The sequence below is a fragment of the Ischnura elegans genome, chromosome X (genome assembly GCF_921293095.1).
Source record: "Ischnura elegans chromosome X, ioIscEleg1.1, whole genome shotgun sequence".
Classification (NCBI taxonomy): Eukaryota; Metazoa; Arthropoda; class Insecta; order Odonata; family Coenagrionidae; genus Ischnura; species Ischnura elegans.
Window position 1 is genome coordinate 106,488,550 of NC_060259.1, and position 19,400 is coordinate 106,507,949.

Here is a 19,400-nt window from a genome sequence, read left to right on the forward strand (position 1 = left end):
AGAGGGGGGAGGTGAGTGCTGAATGGAGGGGATAGTGGATCATGGGAAATGTGCTATTGTTACTATCCCACAGCACTCAGCTTCTCCCTATGGTAGTTCAATCTCCTGGGGAAGATTCAACCTATATGTCTGTCGTTATTAGCCATAAATACGTAACGCATTGTAAACACTTCGTCTCATTGTCGTCACATGATTGACGTGGGAAAACGATACTTCGGGGAATGATGGATGCAGGAAAAAATTACATTGCCTTTATGGAACTTTATTTGGTATCAGGAACAGCGAATGATGAATGCGGGAAAATGATCAATGCGGGAATGATAGATCAGGGTTCCACTGTAATTGCATTCCGTGGAAAAGTTGTCATTATTACTATTACTGTCCAAACTTCTTGTAGGATCGCCTTCCCGGACTCTTTTCACTTTTAAAATCAAGAAAATTAGCACTGAACTGCAAAAAAACTACAGTGTAAATTAAAATCACAATGTTTTCATAGATTTTCCAGAGGATATTACATAAAAACATTGTCATTATCCTGTGATTTTTCATATATGTATTAAGAGGACAAGTTAAGCTAAGTTATTTCTTCTTTCTTACAGATTACTCATAGAAAATGGTGATAACCCTGACCTATATCAATTGGTTGTTTTAAAAAATCTTAAAAATTGGGCAACATTTTCTTCACCGTAAATCCTGGCAAAAGCCGTACACATTCTCAGAATGAACCCATGTCAATGAATATATCAATAAAATCAATAAAGCATATCCATATTAATATGATGATTAATAAAACATTCAAAGATTATTAGACGCAGATTTTTATATTCTTCAGTTTAAATTCTCTTAAAACATTTGTGCAATGTTGTCTGCTTCCTATTTCTTGTACCCGAGATCAAGTGTTTTTGGGTCAAGTTTCACGTGGAGATCTAAAGCATTGTCTGCTACCGTAACACTTATCGAGTAATGACGCGCGTACTCCTCGCATTGAGAAATGGTTTTGGATACATCATGGTCGTAGAATGAGAGATGTGGGATGAATGTAAGAAGGTCAATGGCTGATAATAATAAAATAAATGCTGAATTCCGAGGTTTACAGACTCAGAATATATGTACTAGGTTTACACACTTAGTCTACCTAGAACACTTAGTAATACACTTTTGTAAAGTCCTGATTTATGGTAATATGTAAAAAGAATTTCTTTTTATGAAACCACTCATTTTGGGTGAAAACATTTTTGATTTTACTTTTTTGCATACCCTTCTCAAATATTATATTCACAAATGCCTCTTTGTATTAATATTTTCAATATGACCTTCACTAATCTCTGGATGTGCATAACAAAAATTGTGCAAGTGCCTCGAGGCTTCTTTAACCCTCATATGGATTATCTGCGCCTGAGCGGCGCTTGTGGTTTTAAAAGTGGTGTAAAAATTTTCCATTCCAATGGATCATTTTGAAATTTTCAGTAGTCTATTTTTTCAGCTTTCTTCGTCTACCTATAAAATTTTGTTTGAATAGTTTCAATAGGTTACATTTTATTGGCCTCTAATGAAAAAAGTTACGTCGTTGGATTTACGGCGCCGCTGCGGCGCTCAGTATTTCCTCGTCGCTACGTCGGGGACTGCACTCTCAATGTTATTGTCAAAGCAAATATGTTTCGTATGAAATGCTATAATCTATTTCTAATATTATTTAATTTTCTAAACTTTATAAACAAAAAGAAATTGTTAAACAAAAGAAAAATATAACTATACCAATTTTGCTTTCTATTTTCCCTAGGAATCATAATGTTTGCCTCGATATAACGTTCATTGACAAAACTTCATCTTTTCACAAGAATGATTCATAGAATCTCATGGCTAGCCAAAGTTGTTTTTTCCTGGGCCTCCTACTTAGTGTTGCTTGGGCCGAGAATTTCTTCGTCGCTACGTCAGGGACTACACTCTGAACGCTAATGTCAAAGCAATTATGTTTCGTATGAAATGCTATAATCTATTTATAATCCTATTACAGTGGAACCTCGTTAAAGCGAGTACGGGCTATAGCGACACTCCCGCTATTACGAGAGATAGCCGATGCACCGTCAATTGACCCTATAATAAGCGTGTTAAAAATTCGTTTTAACGAGACTCTTTCAGCGTTGGCTCTCGCCATAGAGAGGGTTTCACCGCCGGAAGACTTTCATCAAGACTCCTTAACCTCTGTAACTGCTAGCGATCTGTTAGAAATGAAGTTAATGGAGTGCTCAGTCTCAAATTTATGTGGTAAACTGTCGTTCGATAAATATAATGATTGACGAAACAATGCTTTGTATGATTTTTATTCAGTGCGGCGCTTATAAATTTTTTGAATAGTTAGTCGTTATTTGAGTAAGGAAATTTAGTGATGCAAAAAAACATCGGCTTTCGTCTGGATTTATGCTTACGTTTATCGGATAGATGTTTATCTGTCGCCGCACCACTTCTGTTCCTGTTTATCTGTTCGCAACAGGTATATTGGCTATTATTTGCTCCACCTCCGGTAGAGCGACAATTCGCTATAGCGAGTGTTTATTAGTGCACCGTGGGGTGTCGTTATATCGAGGTTGCACTGTATTTAATTTTTTTAAACTTATAAACCAAGTGAAATTGTTTAACAAAAGGAAAATGTTACAATATCAGTTGTGCTTTCTCTTTTAGGTAAGAATCATTATGTTTGCCTCGTTATAATGTTCATTGACAAAACTTCATCTTTTCGCAAGAATTATTCATAGAAACTCATGGCTAAGCTAGGTTGTTTTTTCCATGGCTTCCGTCTTAGTTTTGCTTGGGCACCTTCTCCGCTCCGCGTCCACGTACCTGCCGTGGTCATAGTCACCTTTGAGTAAATCCCAGTTTTACTCCGCTTAGAATTACACCAAGCAGCAATTCTAAGAAAATTTTAACACAATGCATTATCCGAATTCGTTGAATAATGCTTCCTCACCGTCGTGTGAATATTTCTCGTTGAATGAGCAACTGTAACTTGCCAGGAGATTCAAAGGTTTCACCGACTACCGTGAAGAACACATTGCACGGTCACTGTTATATGTCTTGTACCTCTAATTCGAAAATATTCCTTTGCGGCTACGATAGTCAATGCAAAATTTCTGAGGTTTATATAATTACCGATGATGCGACAGTTTACAATTGGGATGAAATCAAGATTACTACCCAACTAATTGTGTGATAGAAAATAATTTCTTTTTCCTGACCATTAGTTCAGTATTTACATGGTGAAAATCGTTTCATGATGAATAGGGGAATAGACAATTTACCGTGACGTGAAAATTTGTAAATATATTTCTCGTTTCTTTGTGTACTCAAATGCACAGATATTTTATTCATTGGGGGTTTTACTAACGTGAAGGGTGAGTGAGGAGGAGAAAGGAAAAGGAATGCCAGGTAGGTTGTTTTGAGGTGAAGGGGTGGTAGTGTGTCGACTGCCAAGGATCAGGGAATACCCAGATCGTTAGGCCAGGTAAGAGTAGAAAACCCTTATCGCGAAAAAGGTTGGGAGTGCAAGGAGACAATTAGATTAAATAGCCTGCTTTTTCTTTATCTTTCCATCGCTGCATGAGGGACAGGGAACAAAAGCCTTCTCAAAACGCCTCGCGGTGGCCCCCCTTCATTCCAAGAAGGTCCAGCTCGGGTGGGTCATTAGGGTGGAGAGAAGTTCAATCAACTACTTTGTGGGCGGGGGGAAGAAGGCGGCGAATGACGAATAAGGAAGCTTAGTGGGAAGGTATGGATAGTCTCAATGGTCTCAATGTTTGGGTCAGTGAAATGCTACGGAAAGAAAAGGTGAGGGAAGTCCTCCCAGCTTGAAGGTATATTTGTCACCCCAGAACATTCTTCCTTCAGTCCCTCACGTAGAGCTGGACGAAAGAAAATAGGCGCCTGTTCCTTCTTCCCTACCACCTATAACCCATACTTCTAAGAAGTTATTTTCTTGGATTTCCCACCAATCCAGGAGTAAAACCTCATCTGGTACACTCCCATACATCACATTTACTCGTCCATCTCTAAGGAAATGTCCTCAGTGAGGGAATGGGGCTCCGCGGTCGGAAAAAAATACCGGCTCTTCTAGCTCCACTTTCGAAGCGGCGTTGGGTTGTGGGACAGGTCGCTAATTATCCCGTATTCGTTATATTTCAAAACCTATAGGAATTTATTTTTTTTATTGCAAGCGGAGTTAGTCCAGCACTGCATATCAGAAAAAATATTTTAAACAACCATTACACGCGAAATTAGAACTTTCATTCGAAAATAACAGACAAAGGGATCAGAAATAGAAAGCATTACGGCAAAAAATGGAAAAGAATGCAGCGTTCAAGATTTTTTGTTATAACTTCCACAGGAATGGGTTAAATCTAGCAAAACACGGTGAGAAATAAAGATAATAGACGTATTTACCATTATCAATCAGAAATCTTGTAAATTCAGACTAACTTTGAAAGATAATAGCAAAATATGACGCGGCGCCGAAAATCCAAGGACGTAACTAAATTTGTAAATCCATATGAGGGTTAATATCAATATGTGAAGGATTAACACTTTCAGCCCAAAGGTAAACATTTTAACTTTGCCCATATGCGAAGACATTTTTTTCTTCATTTAGACTTTAGTGTTACATTTTATCAAAAATGATCGAAGTAAGTTGTTACGCACAAAAAATTTTATGTTATTTAAGATTTTTTTTATGTTATGTAATGTTATATGTTATGATGGAGGACTAGATATATGGTCTCCACAGCCATATTGTCTTCTGCCTCCTCGTAACCTGCTGATAGCCAGCAGTTTTTAATATTTTCTTTTAGACAATTGCTCCATGCTCAAGCTGTACTTCTGACAGCTGGATGGAGGAGGAGCTGCCTCTGAGATGCTTATGCCATTATCTTAATAAAATGAAATAATATTTTAACATTCTTCAGTGCATGACCATCCACTTAATGAACAGGAGCATTGTCAAAAATTAGCACATTTCTGCTCAACGTGTAGAACTTGTTGCCTAAAAGGTTCCACAGAAATCCATGCATGCTTATTTGCATTATACTCTACTGGCAGTGATATAATTTTCTGTTATTTTTAAAGCATCTTGGCTTAAGAGCTTTGCCAATGACAACAGGTTTCAATTTGTCCCTACATCTTGGTTTGTGGTGAGAAGCATTGTCTGGCGTACCTTGCTTCTTTGAGCTCCATGACATTCCTTTGTGATGTGTAGTTCTGTCAGGAAGAGCTTCCAGAAGAGACCTGTTTCATCCATATTATTTTGACCTTGTGGTGCTGATGATTCAATGATCGATTCATTAATTTGATGCCAATTGCTAACCAAGTTATCATATACTTTCCCTTCTTTTCCACAATCACGCAGGTAGCTAACGTTTTACCTATTTTTGAAATTGCCCAACCATTCCGTACAGCTCTTGTGTGAGGGACAAATTTCTTGCCTTCTCTTGCAAAATTGGATCATCAATATGGCTTATCTATATCATCAATATGGCAGCAATCAGTAAAAAAGGCAAATAAAGGTCTCTTCAAGTTCTGCATTCATTCCTAAGGACACATATGATGACTTCGTATGACAGGTTGAGGAAAATATGTTCTCTCCTTTGATGCCAAGACTGTTTTTAACGTTTAAAACAAAATCCCATTCAACTTGGCAATTTCTGTTTTGGAAAGGGACAGATTGCACTCCATGTCATTAATTATTTTAATTTTCTTGTCAATGGAAAGAGTTCTCCACGTTCTTTTAATCTAGAAGGTTTCATATTTCTGTCTTAGCTTTACCAACAGTTAATATTGTCCTTAACCAAATCTATGTTCTCCTTTTGCTTATCAATCAAGAAAGTGCGCCGGCTTCACAATGTACGAATCTGAGGACTACCAGCTACTTCAATTATAATTGATTATATGGGTTTTCATGCAATTAACTCGAAGCATAAATAAAAGTTATGCAAAACAATTAAAATACCAAACTTTTCAGGCACAAAACTAAAGTTTTCTCCTCTCCATGCTTTCAATTTGCGGCAATAATCAGTGATTGATAGTCGCATCGCGGTTGCGTCTTTTGATCTAGAATAGTTGCCTATCGGTAGGTCTCTACTCTAAGGGGAGTAAAACAAAGAAAGAGCAACAAGTGCTATCACTGATTATATCTACGTTTCGTAATTATGTTCACATCTAAGGTGATTGTCTGTCTTAATCAAAAGTAGTTATGCTTAGACGACGATTGCTGTATATTTGTCGTTTCGATATCCTTCAATGGCATATTTAAACCAAGAGCGATATTCGCATATGTAAAGGAGGCTGAAAAATTATGGAGAGGCCGCAGGGAGGAAGCAATAATTAGATTTGAGATTTTTTCAGTTTCACGCTCAACAGCACGACGTTGTGTCAACTGTTCATGTAGTCATTTTTTCAATTCATTGAGATGATTAAAGAACATAACTTCTTATTACTCCAGTATACAGTCGGATCCGGAGTTAAGATTTTCGCACTTCATGTTTTTTTCCCATTAAGAGATTATTTTTTGGGGTCCTGTTTCATTCCCTATGCGAGCAATGTAAAAATTATCCTCATTTGGTGTTTCCTCATTCTGCGTTTTTCGCACTTAAGGGCGTAAAAAATTGTCCCGCACAAGATATTTTTGCCGAATTTAATGTTTTTTCATTATGGTTGATTCAAATGATTATCAGAATCTTTGAATTTCTGTTCAACCACAAGAAAATTCTCATGAAATTTTAGCAAGAGTCTATTGAATCTACCCGGGAATGCTTCTTCATCAGCATTCTCTCACAAATGTGGTGCTGGGACCTTCAACTTGCTAGCCAGGTTATTTGTCTTCACATGATGTTTCACTCCCCATCTTATCCAAACACTTTTTGTTTGAAATTCGATCTAATGGAGTTAAGTCATCCCTTAATAACCTGTGACAACATTATCTCTCACTTCTTGAACTTGACTTCGACAGAAGTCTTGTTCTATCTTGACTTCTATAACTACAGATTAAGGATCTATTCATATAATTTTAGACTTGCTATAGTCAGCAACATGTCACTCTTATGCATGGAATAAGTTTTTTGTAATTCATCAAGACCACTGAAAAATGAGTAAAAATGGAATCAAATTTTTAGTAATATTTTGGGTGGGAATGCTTTTAAATTAATGAATATTATAATTTTCTTAAAATATGACCCACCCATTGCTTTATTATACTTGCCAATTTTTTTTAGCTCTTTCCTGAAAATTGTTATGAAAATGTCTTAGTGGGATAAGAACATTTAATCAATGAATATTTTGCCGCTTATGGCACTAGTGGCGTAGCGAGGGGGTGGTGTTTGTCCCTCCCACCCAAATATGAAAACTCAATTACTTTGCTTCTTTATTAAAGAAAACAAAATGTTGAAAGTTCATATGCAGTGGAACTTGGTTAGTACGTTCCTCCTTAGTACGTTTTCCTCCTTAGTACGGCAATTTCTCTCAGTCCCGTTACCATCTGAACAAAATACAGGTGAAAGTATTTGGTTAGTACGTTTGAAAAAGTTGTGCTTTCCTGGTTAGTACGCTCAATTGCTTGCCATGATGCAACCCGCAGTTTGTTCTCTACTATCGTTTTAAGGGTTGTAAAACTCCAAATTCATGATTTAATTTATTATTATCAGCCATTGACATTCTTACCTTCATTCCACATCTCTCTTTCTACGACCGTGATTTATCCAAATGCATTTCTCAATTCTTGTGACGCTATGAAAAATAAATTGCAGCCATTTTTCGGGAATGTCTTGACTATGCAAAACTGCAGCCAATGAGAAGCTCAAATTTTCCCCACCCCGAGCTCCTCTCCTTCTGTTGCCTTTGGAGTGCCACTCTCTGCACCAATTTCGGGAGTGAGCAGTTGTTGCTATTGCACGAGTTATCATAGCGGGGGCAGTTAAATTACAATTGAAATGGAGAGAAAACTTATAGTGAAGCAGATTACATTTTTAGAAAAGACTGAAATTCTCAAGGAAGTGGACCGAAATCCACTAGTAAAGCGAGTGGAATTAGTGCGAAGAAAAAACATTCCTGCATCCGTAATTTTCCCCACCGATGCTCCTCACCTTCTGTTCCTAGATTAGTTTACAGAGAGGTGAATTTCAACGAGTATTGTGAGTGTGATGATCTCACTGTTTGCCAAACCATGTCAATCGATGGAATTCACAAACAGAAGTTGAAAGAAAACGAAGATGGAAGTGATGAAGATGATGATGCAGATGGAAATGAGTCTTATCCGATTCCCACTTTATCTAAAGCAGTCGAGGTTATGTAGTACGTGCATCATTACTTGACTACTGTTGTGGTAGCAGACGATGCTATGGATCTCCACCAGAGGCTTAGCATAAAAGTACTTGATCTCGGCACGAGAAATAGAAAGCAGATGACATTAGATAAATTTTTAAGTAAATTTCAACTGTATAATATAAAAATCTTTGTGTAATGATGTTGTAATCTAATAGTCTTGTGTGTTATTGATCGATATATCGATCGATATAAAAATTGATATGGTTTCATTCCAGAAGTGAATGTGTACGGGTGTTGCCGTTATTTAAGGTCAATGAAATTTTGCCCAATTTTTATGATGTTTAAAAACAACCAATTGACATACTCAGGGTTGTTGTTAAATGCTCCAAGTACGCTGTGAGAAAGAAGAAATGACTTAACTTCACTTGCCATCTATAAATATATGTATGTATAGGATATACCATGGGAGATTATTGCCATTTTCATGTAAATGTCTTAGGGAAATCTATGAAACATTGTGATTTTTATTCACATGGTATTGCTTTTCAACATAGAGCTCATTTTCTTCATTTTAAATGTGAAAAGAGTTCAGGAAGGCGATCCTCCAAGAACTACCGCAGGGTTCCCACTCAACCGTGAAAACCTTAAAACCGTGAATTAGCCGTGAATTTCGTCTACCGTGAAAAAACCTGGAAAAAGCCGTGAATTTCGTCCTAAAACCTTAAAAATCTCTCAATCTTGATAATAATACGTTCCCAGAAATTTTCAACTTCGTTCGTTGTGGGCGCACCTCTATTCATTGTGGCGAGCATCGTCGCATGTGTCAGAAAAGCGTGGGAACGAATGTTGCCTGAAGAAAAAAAAACATCTTTTCCCAGCGCAGGCCTTTTCTCTCCCCCCTCCTGAAATATGACACCACTTCTCATCAGCTTGTTTACTCTCCTCGACTGGCTTGGTTTCCCCTCCCTCGGTCACTGCTTAGTCCCCCTTCCACCCAGTTAGCCTTCCCACTGGCTGCAGCGACCACTTTCGAAACTAAATCTAGATGGCCTTTGTGTCGAAAAATTTGAACGTTTATTCAACACCCTCAATCCTGTGATTGGAAGACAGCTAACCGCTAACCTTGACAACCTGCTATGCGCTGTGGACACTTCGCTCCCTGCGTTTGAACCGGGCGACAGCGAGCTTTCGGCGCGACGTTACTAATTCTCGCGTGTTGCGGCCTGAAAACGAGAGAAGATTTCCGCTTATGGCAACACAGCATTGCACGATTTTCGCATGCGTCGACCTGGAACTTGCCAGTTTTATGTCGCAACCTTAAAGTTTGTGTGGAAATATTTGACGAGTGATAAAGTAAAGTGAAAGTGAAAATAACATGTTTCAGCAGGTATTTATTATGTCTTTATATATTTCAAACCAGGTGAATTATAATTTACCTATTTGCACCTATCTAAGGCAAGGTTTTTTTTCCTCCTAACTCCTGCAGAAAAGAGGGTTCGTCTTACAATCGAATGCAAAATTCTCGACGTCAATCGGGTTGCATAATTTTCGTCGGAAAAAATTATGGATACCTGAGTGTGCCACCTAATATATATAGCTATACAACGAAAAATCAACGTCAATAATACCTGAACAGTAATTTAGCTTATTTAATTTTGTGTTTAAGTGAAAAACTATTGCCATTTTAGGCAGTAGGTAAAGCGTGCGTGCCAATCAATCGCCGGGTGCACTTCTGCCGTGTCCGCGAGATCGCCTGCTTTACCCTGGGTTCGGCTCCATTTAAGTTAGAGCTTGATCAACTTACAACATTTTTGTGTGATTGATTACAATTTACCTAAATTTTAACCAGAGGCTGATCCTGGATTTCTTACTAGGGAGTGGGGGAGCACAAGCAAAGCCGTATCCAGGATTTTGTTCTGGGGGGGGGGCAGTGGGATACCTCATGATACAAAACGAGCGCAACGATAATGTGACGGTATTCAAAATCTTGCATATTTTTTAAGTGTCTTGGGGGTATCTGCCTCCGTGCCCCTCCCTAGATCCGCCTAGGATTGTAACGTTAAAGCCTCAATACCGTTGCAATATAAACTGCTACAAAGTCCTTCCATTTTTCCCAGAGCAACGGTATGAAGGGAACATGATTTGCCTCTGATTAGAGAGATCGATACAGTTTTGGTTTCAGAGTATGTATTACGATAGCAGAGAAAAGAAGTCATTACACTGCCGCTTTCAAAAGAAAAGTTATATGGTGGAACCTCGATCTATCGTTCCCGCATTGATCGTTCGCCGTTTCTGGTCCCAAACAAAATTCCTTATAGACAATGCATTTTTTTCTCGCATCTATCGTTCCCCGAAGTATCGTTTCTCGCATTGATCGTTTGAAGATCGTGGTTCCGACTCATAATTTTCCCGCATCCATCGATTGACGAAAATGAGACGAAATAAATACAATGTGTCATTTATGGCTAATAACGACAAGCACATAGTTGGAATGTTCCCCAAGAGATGGAATTATCATTGGGAGAAGCTCATTGCCGTGGGAAAGTAACATTAGCGCATTTCCCAAGATCCGTTATCCCCTACCATTCAGCATTCGCCTCCCCCCTTCTGACGCTTTCCTCTTCTTCAAAATAAAAAAAAGGTCCCAGCTTGCGCAGGGATGGTATTACGAAGACCTTAGCATCGAAAAAAATATCGATTTACACGAGAACAAGTCACCTATTAGCCCAAAAGGTATTTAAAAATGATATTCAGCAATTGCTATTATGCTTTTATTAGATTGAAATGTTAGTAACTTGCACGTAATTAAAAAAAACGAGACCAAACTCAGAAGCCGAGAAGCTCAGCTACGAGATATCCTCGTAGCTGAGCTTCTCGTCAGTTAATTCGGCATTTTGTTCCGAAAACATGATATCAGGTTGTTATCAGTTATCAATTTACGAGTTATGATATAAGTCTCACTTGTCAGAGTTACTGACGAAGGGTGACGAAAAGAATGGTGTCTTTAGGGTAAAAAATTTGATGGCGCAGTCATATGGTCACGCTTCGCCCTCTGCAGTATGCTCTGCGTACCCCCGTACGCGATAGCATCAGTTCGGAACTTCACCTCGTACGAGTGGTTCCCTACTTTCCAGGGTGGCTGGACTTCGAACCACCGATTGTTTTCCATGTGGGTTTAATAAAGTCAGGTTTCATTTTCACTAGTTTAATTTTAATCCATGGCCCCTCCGAAGAAACTATTGAGAACTTTAAGAGATGGACTGAAAATAATTGAACACGAAGAAAGGAATCCGGGCTAGATGCGCGTGAATATTGCAGAGCGCCTTGGGTTGTCCGCTAGCACATGACGGTAGGGGGGTGGGGGAGTAGAGTGAGCTACCTGGAGAAAACAAGTAGAGATATGAAGGCGAAGATCCAGGTGGGCGTGCCACTGACGATTAACGCAACATTGTTCACGCTTTACACACTACCTCATTTATATTAAAAATATATTCATTAGACAGGAACAATTCAAGTATGTAATAGACTATTTTTGGTCTTCGTCATCCATCTCACAACCAGTCACTGCGCCGGCGAATGCGGTTGTTTTAGGCACAACATGCACATTGCTCTCGTGAATACGTGTACTGGAAATGGTGTTTGATGGATAAGAATTTTTACATGAGACTGAAATTCATAATAGCAGTGTAAATGCCGAGTGGAGAGCAAACATTTTTTTAGTGAGGTGGCGTTTTTCTTCAGAATTTTGAAAGAGATATGGGTCGAATCAACAATATGACCTATGTGTCTTGATAAAGTACTACTATTCCTGTTATTATCTAAAATATTGTTTGAAACCTTTAATGAATATCTTAATTACTCGCCAAAATCCTGCGTTTCCTGGGACACAGGCAACCTACCAAAAAAATAAAGCATTGATCGTTTTTCCGCATTCATTTTATAATCGTATCGTTATTAGGAAAAATATTTTTCCCCTAGTGGAGTTCCAAAAAAGGAGGGTGGTCTTAGAATTGTGTTCGTCTTAGATTTGTGCTAATACGGTGTATGAAATTGTTTTTCGATTTATTATGATCTATAAACATTTTTCATAAAATATTTTTCGTTAAATAAGAAAGAATCAATTTATTATATTCTATAAACAATTTAAATAAAATATTTTCCATTAAATAAGAAAGATTGGGGTGGGGGAAATTCGGTTACTGTGCAGTAATAACAACGTGCGCAAAAAACAATCTCTCGGCGAGGAATTAAAAAAGGACCTCGGGTGTCCGGACAGAAGAAGGTCCGAAGGGTATTCGGCGTCCGGGCAAGAGGGCGGTTGGGCTGGTCCTTTAGTCGGCCCTGAATTTTGCAAACGATAGATGACGTCATAACAGATATCACTTTTCATTGCGGCGTTAACATTCACGGCGTTTGTCGCGTACGTTAATTTTCTGTTGATATACGGCCAGTGATTTTCTTATTGTTGGCTTATTAAAAGACCGTGAATTTAGCGAAATTGAGACCAGGAATACGTCTGCGTGCTATTAATATTTGACTCAACGTTTCGATCCACTTACTGGGAACGTCGTCAGGAGAATGAAAATATAAACACCTATCATACCGTTGGAAAAACTGGTCCATTGTTGTTAAGGTATTTAAAAAAGTAAATAAAAATAAAATAAAAGCCAACTTCTTTAAAACATCTAATATAAAAAAAAAAAGGAAGATGAAAGGTGGAATATTGTAATTAAATTTTCGAAATGTATCTCTTCCACACATGGCTTAAATTATATCCATCATCCCTGTTAAAATTCATTGGTCTTTTAGAAATTTCTATCGCCTCTCTAATAAGCCGTGGATAATATGCAGATTTTCTTGCAATGGCTTTGGCCTCATCCAGGAGGATCTTGTGTCCTGGCCCCGACATAAAATGATCGGCGACAGCTGAAGTTTCCCATTGCCTTGCCTTCAGCGCCCTTTCATGCTCTTTCAGCCTTGTCACTATCTTCCGTTTGGTCTGTCCGATGTAACTAGACCCGCATGAACACGGAATCTCATATATGCCTTCCATTTGTAATGGGGGAACAGCATCAATGACGGATGGAAGTAGGTCTCTGATCTTCCTCAACGTGCCAAACCTGGTTTCAACGTTGGCTTTTCCAAGGATGCGAGCAATCCGGTCCGTTGTTCCTGATACGTAAGGCAGAACTGCAAAAGCACTTGGTTTTGTTTTCTCCATCGGGGCCTTGACTTCCCTTAAAGCTCTCCTAATGAATGAATTAGCATATCCGTTTCCTTTTAAAAATAGAAATAAGATGTTCCATTTCACTTTCTACGCTATCTTCATCAGAAACGGCAAGGGCTCTATGTAAAAATAGAAATTAGAGGCGATAGAAATTTCTAAAAGACCAATGAATTTTAACAGGGAAGATGGATATAATTTAAGCCATGTGTGGAAGAGATACATTTCGAAAATTTAATTACAATATTCCACCTTTCATCTTCCTTTTTTTTTTTATATTAGATGTTTTAAAGAAGTTGGCTTTTATTTTATTTTTATTTACTTTTTTAAATACCTTAACAACAATGGACCAGTTTTTCCAACGGTATGATAGGTGTTTATATTTTCATTCTCCTGACGACGTTCCCAGTAAGTGGATCGAAACGTTGAGTCAAATATTAATAGCACGCAGACGTATTCCCGAAAATGAATTATAATAGTGCATCTAATCGCTGCGAAAACCTTAAAACTGAAATTGAGACCGTGAAAACCTGAAAAAACCCGTGAAAACCTGAAAAATAACCGTGAAAACCTGGAAAAAGCCGTGAATTTCATTATTCGGGTAGAGTGGGAACCCTGCTACCGATAGTAATTGTAATTATGATGGCTTTTCCATGGATTGCAATTACCCCGACTGCTAATATACCCATGTCTCGTATAGCGCAATTTCGATTAGTGCAATTTCGATATAGCGCAAATTCGTTCCTCGGGGAAACATTGCAACGCAGTGTAGCCTAATCAAAAATCTTAAACGCTCTCGTGATAAAACGTGAACTTGCGCTAAGTACACACGAAATTTCTATCATTTTACGCATATTAATATTATTGCTTGCCTCAAATCTTCTTTTTTGTTTACATATTGGGTCCAGATAGCTGGCCTACCGAAGTAATTTATCTCGTCTCCTTAACAGAATGATAATAAATAATTTAGATCGTTAATTAAGCATGGGGCTGGTGGAAATGATTTTTTTTCAGCAATAAGGTTTGAGACGTATTTTTGCCGTCATAGGTTATCGGGCGATTAACTTCCAGGTAGAGGGTCTAAGCTAAAGCCTTCAAGGTCATCGGTATTCACGGGGGAGAAATGGAGCGGTGGCCGAGTTGCGCATGAATAGCATCAACACATAAAAGGGTCCGCTATAGAGTCTCAAACACAATGGCTTCGTTCCCTCCCCGCAGTCGTAGGCCTTCTGCTTCTCAGGAATACAGTTCAGCAGTGGAAGGTGATTTAGATAGAGCCATACAGAGTAAAAACTAAGAGAATATGCCAAAAAATAGGAATGCGTATAGAAAAATCAAGAATTTATCAAGAAAAACTATAAACCTAGAAGAGGAATTGAAAGAGGTCAATTGCTTTGAAAATGGAGAACGTCAAAGCGATATTGCGCGGAAGTTTAAATGCACGTTGCCTTATTCTGACTAAAGACGAAGTTAAGACATCAGTGACCTCAGCCGCACCAACTTCAACCAAGCGGTCTACACATACGGAAAGTTCATAGTGAATCAATACAAAAAGACGAGAGTGGTAATCGCTCCGAGACATTTAGTGAAAGCTCCGGTTGGTTCAAGAATTTAAACGGCAAGCAGGTATTTTCAGTGCGGCGATATCAGGTGAATCTGCAAGTGTTGATAGCGCAGTCACCACAACATTTTCTGATGAACTCCAAGCTGTGATTGAAAGTGGCTCCTTTCCCCCTCAACCAGTTTTTAGTGTTGACGAGACGATATTGTTTTGGAAAAGAATACAATCTCGTTCATTCATTTTCAGGGAAGGAAAACCTGGGTCAGGTTTCAAGGCATTTAAAGGCTGTTTCACGTAGCTGCTAATGACTCGGAGGACTTCAAATTAAAATGATTTATCATTCATAAACTCCGCTAGCTATGAAATGACATTCAAAGTAGCATTTTCCTGTCATTTTGATGAGCGACAAAAGGGCCTGAGTGACATAATAGTTGTTTTTAGACTAGTTTGAAAAATCGTCAACTGCCGGCAACGCATTACGATCCCCTGAGATAGCAGATGTTAGCCTACCCGCACGACAGGAGGAAATTTCAAAAGCACGTAAGAATTTTTTTTTAACGTGAATAAAAGTCTTTGAATGCGTGCATACTATCTTTAAAGATGTTTTAAACTATAAACATTTATATAAATAATGTTTTCTAAGGCTTTTTATGGGAATATAGATGTTTTAGAGGAAATTCTATACCCAAGACCTATGCTACCAGGAACGCATCCCTATCTTCCCAATGTTAAAACGCTCTCGTATAACGCAAATTCGTATAGCGCAAAGACCCCAAGGAACGCATCCCTTGCGCTATACGAGACATGGGTGTATTTACTTTCCTCGTTAGCATGTTTTCCTGGTTAGCACATTCATTTTTTGTGGTCCCTTCAGAAACGTACTAAACAAGTTCTGCTGTATTTACAAAAGATTTCTTTGAAAAATGAAGTTGTTTCCATTATTAAAAGTGTTGGACTTAGTTTTAAACCCTCCATTTTCTAACCTTTTATTTAATTTTCCTGACACCCCCCTGGTTTTGGACCCCCCCAACGACATTCCTGGCTACTCCACTGTTTGGCACCTTTTAGTGACTTAAAAATATACTATTTATTAATAGAAAGCCATTCCAATCATTACAGACCCTAAAACCTGAAAAAAATGGCAGGTCCTCATTTTGTGTTTCTCCACATTTTGTATTTTAAATTTTGTCCCCCCTGAAAAACGTTAAATCAGGATTCTACTGTATTTTCCAACCCTGAAGATAAAGACTACACATAGCCGCATCATTCCCAAAGGCGAAAGTCGACCTTCGATTGCCTCAAAAGCTTCTTACGTCATTACCATGTAGCGGAGACAATATGAGTTGTTTAGGGGCTCCGAGGTTTTGATTACCTTTGAGCCCCGACTACACAGTCATATGCGATTACTCTAGGGAACATACGAAGTTGTCACGTGGGAACATGATTTGGAGGAACAAGGTTTGTAAATGAAAAGCAGTGTCGCTGTTATTAGTCTCGCTTTGTTTGATGCGCATTCTAATGTGATGCCTATATTTGGTTCAGTCTAGTAAACCCTACTGTAGGCATGCGTAATTCTTTAAAAAACTTGACGATACATTGGTGAAATTGAGATCAGAATTATTTTCAATATTGAGGTTGTTCAGCGTGATAACTGTAAAATCAAGATTAGCGGCCTCTTTGGGGCTGGGGTTAGCTGCGCAAAATCAAAAAAACTGCATAAAATCAAGAAAATATGTAATAAGTAAAATCGAAGTTTCATCATTGCAAATCTCTGTGCCCTCCGGCCGTACTTGAGTGGCGCTGCATAAAAACGAGACTTGAACTTGATCTTGAATCAAAGTTTGTTAAATAAAAGTTTTTCTGTATTTAAAAAGAGCGACGAGTTAGTAATGCAACAGTGCCCCAAGTTCTCCAGCGGTAGAGATGAAACAGTCTGTTATCGCAGGTACACCCAAAAAGGAATACAGCTGGACATTATGGACTGCAAAAGTTTTAACCTTTGGCAATCATTTCAATTTTTCTGTGCATATCTCAGGTCTATGACTTCTGACCCCTAAAGGACAAATGTAATAGTGATATTTGTTGATGATTATGACCATGTGTCCTATTACCCTACCTGGTAAGGTCATACAGGCCGAATGACACTGCCATCAGAAGGGAGCACTTAAATGTCTCTGTTGCCAAATTTCTGCCATTGAAACATTTCTGACCCTGTACAAAAATTTCAGAGCCTTGTTGACACTGAAATTCAACTTATTTCTTGTTGGGTGAAAGAATCGTTGTTTGTCATTGGTGTAATTGGGAGTGTAGGTTATGTTTAGCCTTTAGATTAGACTGGGCAGGAGTGATTTTGATCCAATTATGAAAACTATGGAGATTTAATCAAATCCAAAGATTACATCTGTGACTGTCACCATTTATTGTGTGTAGTCAGCCCTCTGATGGTGCAGTATCACTAGATGCAAATCTTCTAGCATGCTATTGTTCATACCTATCTATCTATTTTCAATCCATGTGCTTGGTCACTTCAGCTTTACATGGTGTGAGTGGTTCCTGAGCTAAAGAAAATTATGTTGGAAGTAAAAGCATTCTTTCATTTTACATCCAATCATTTCATTATTTCTTGAATATAAATTTATTGTACACTCCTTGCATTGTGAAAATACAAGTTTTGGTTATCATGCCACTGTTATACGTGTTGTTTTAAAAAGTTAATCTAGTTAAGTTAGTCCAGCTTGTGTTATCTGATGCCTTTTTAGCATAATATACTGCTTGCTTGATAGTGATGCAAATGAAATTATTATTTTACAGGTTCAATCTTATGGATGGCTCCTGAAGTTATTCGAATGCAAGAAGAAAGCCCCTATAGTTTTCAGTCAGATGTGTATGCCTTTGGAATTGTCTTGTATGAGTTGCTTACTGGACAGTTGCCATACTCCAACATTAACAACAAAGATCAGGTGTGTGGGGATAGTCATGAAATGTTTCCAGCTGTGAACGATAGTTTAACTCACTAAAAGTAAATACTTGTAGTCCCCGTATTGACAATGTGTTTATTGGGTTTTTACCCCTTAAGTTGGGATTAGCTGATACACCCATGTCTCAATTAGTGCAGTTTCGATATAGCACAAATTAATTCCTTGGCGAAACCTCCCAATGCTGCTTTGCCTAATCAAATAACCTTAACATCCGTTTTACGTGTACTAATAGTATTTCTTGCCTCAAATCTTATTCTTCGTTTATATATTTGTAAAAATCCATTTCCGAGCAATGGCCAAAAACATTACTCGTCATGTGGTCCGAGTAGCTGACCTACGGAAGTAATTTATCTCGTCTCCTTTACTGAAAGATATTATTGTTACTGTTAATATAGATCATTAGTTAAGTTTGGAGCTGGTGGAAATGAGTTCAATAATATGGTTTGAGATGTTTTTTTTGCCTTTATACCGTTACTGTTTGCCGTTGCTAGGTTACCGGGCGAATTGACTTCCATGTTAAGGGTTCAGCTTCAAGGCCATAGGTATTCAGGGGGAGAAATGGAGCAGGGGCAGAGTTGCATATGAATAGCATCAACACGTAAAAGGGTCCGAGAGAGATTCTCAAACACATTGGCTTCTTTCCCTTCCAGCAGCTGTAAGCCCTCTGCATCTCAGAAATTCAGTGCGGCAGTTGTTCAACGGTAAAAGGTGATTTTGATACAGCAATATAGAGTAAAAACCAAGTGAACAATGGCAAAAAATAGGAATGTGGATAGAAAAATAAAGAAGTTATCAAGGAAAAGCATAAACCTTGAAGATAAATTGAAAGTGATCTGTTGCTTTGAAAATGGAGTGTGTCAAAGCGATATTTCGTGTAAGTTTAAGCCTACAATGTCGGCAGTCCACCCTATTTTTCTGAATAGAGACGAAGTTAAAACTTCAGTGACATCAACCGCACCAACTGCAGCCAAGCGTCAACATGTACACAAAGTTCATTGCTGGATAAAAAATGGAATGACATCTAACTACCTGGATTTATCATAAACAGTCAAATGATGTTCCTCTATCACAGGCAGTTATTTGTGCAAAGTCTGTGGCTTTATTTGGATCTATAAAAGAAGATGAGGGTGGTGATTGCTCCAAGACATCAAGTGGAAGCTTCAAGACAAAAGGGCCTGGGTGACACAAGCATTGTTTTCAGACTGGTTTGAAAATTCCTCACCTGCTGGCAATGCATTGCGAAGCCCCGATCTAGCATGTTTTTTCCTAGATGTTAGCCCACCCGCACATAAGGAGGGAATTCCAAAAGCACGTATAAATGTTTTTTAACGGTAAA

The 19,400-nt window shown here is 38.3% G+C and overlaps 1 protein-coding gene across 3 annotated transcripts in view; it reads left to right on the forward strand.

The window, feature by feature from the left end:
• LOC124171889 (raf homolog serine/threonine-protein kinase Raf) overlaps positions 1–19,400 on the forward strand; it is a 70,630-nt gene that overhangs the window by 40,543 nt on the left and 10,687 nt on the right. For all 3 annotated transcript variants that reach the window (XM_046551275.1, XM_046551277.1, XM_046551276.1), the window contains one exon: positions 17,898–18,046. In XM_046551275.1, the coding sequence (XP_046407231.1) occupies positions 17,898–18,046 (149 nt within the window). The remainder of the gene's footprint in view (positions 1–17,897; positions 18,047–19,400) is intronic.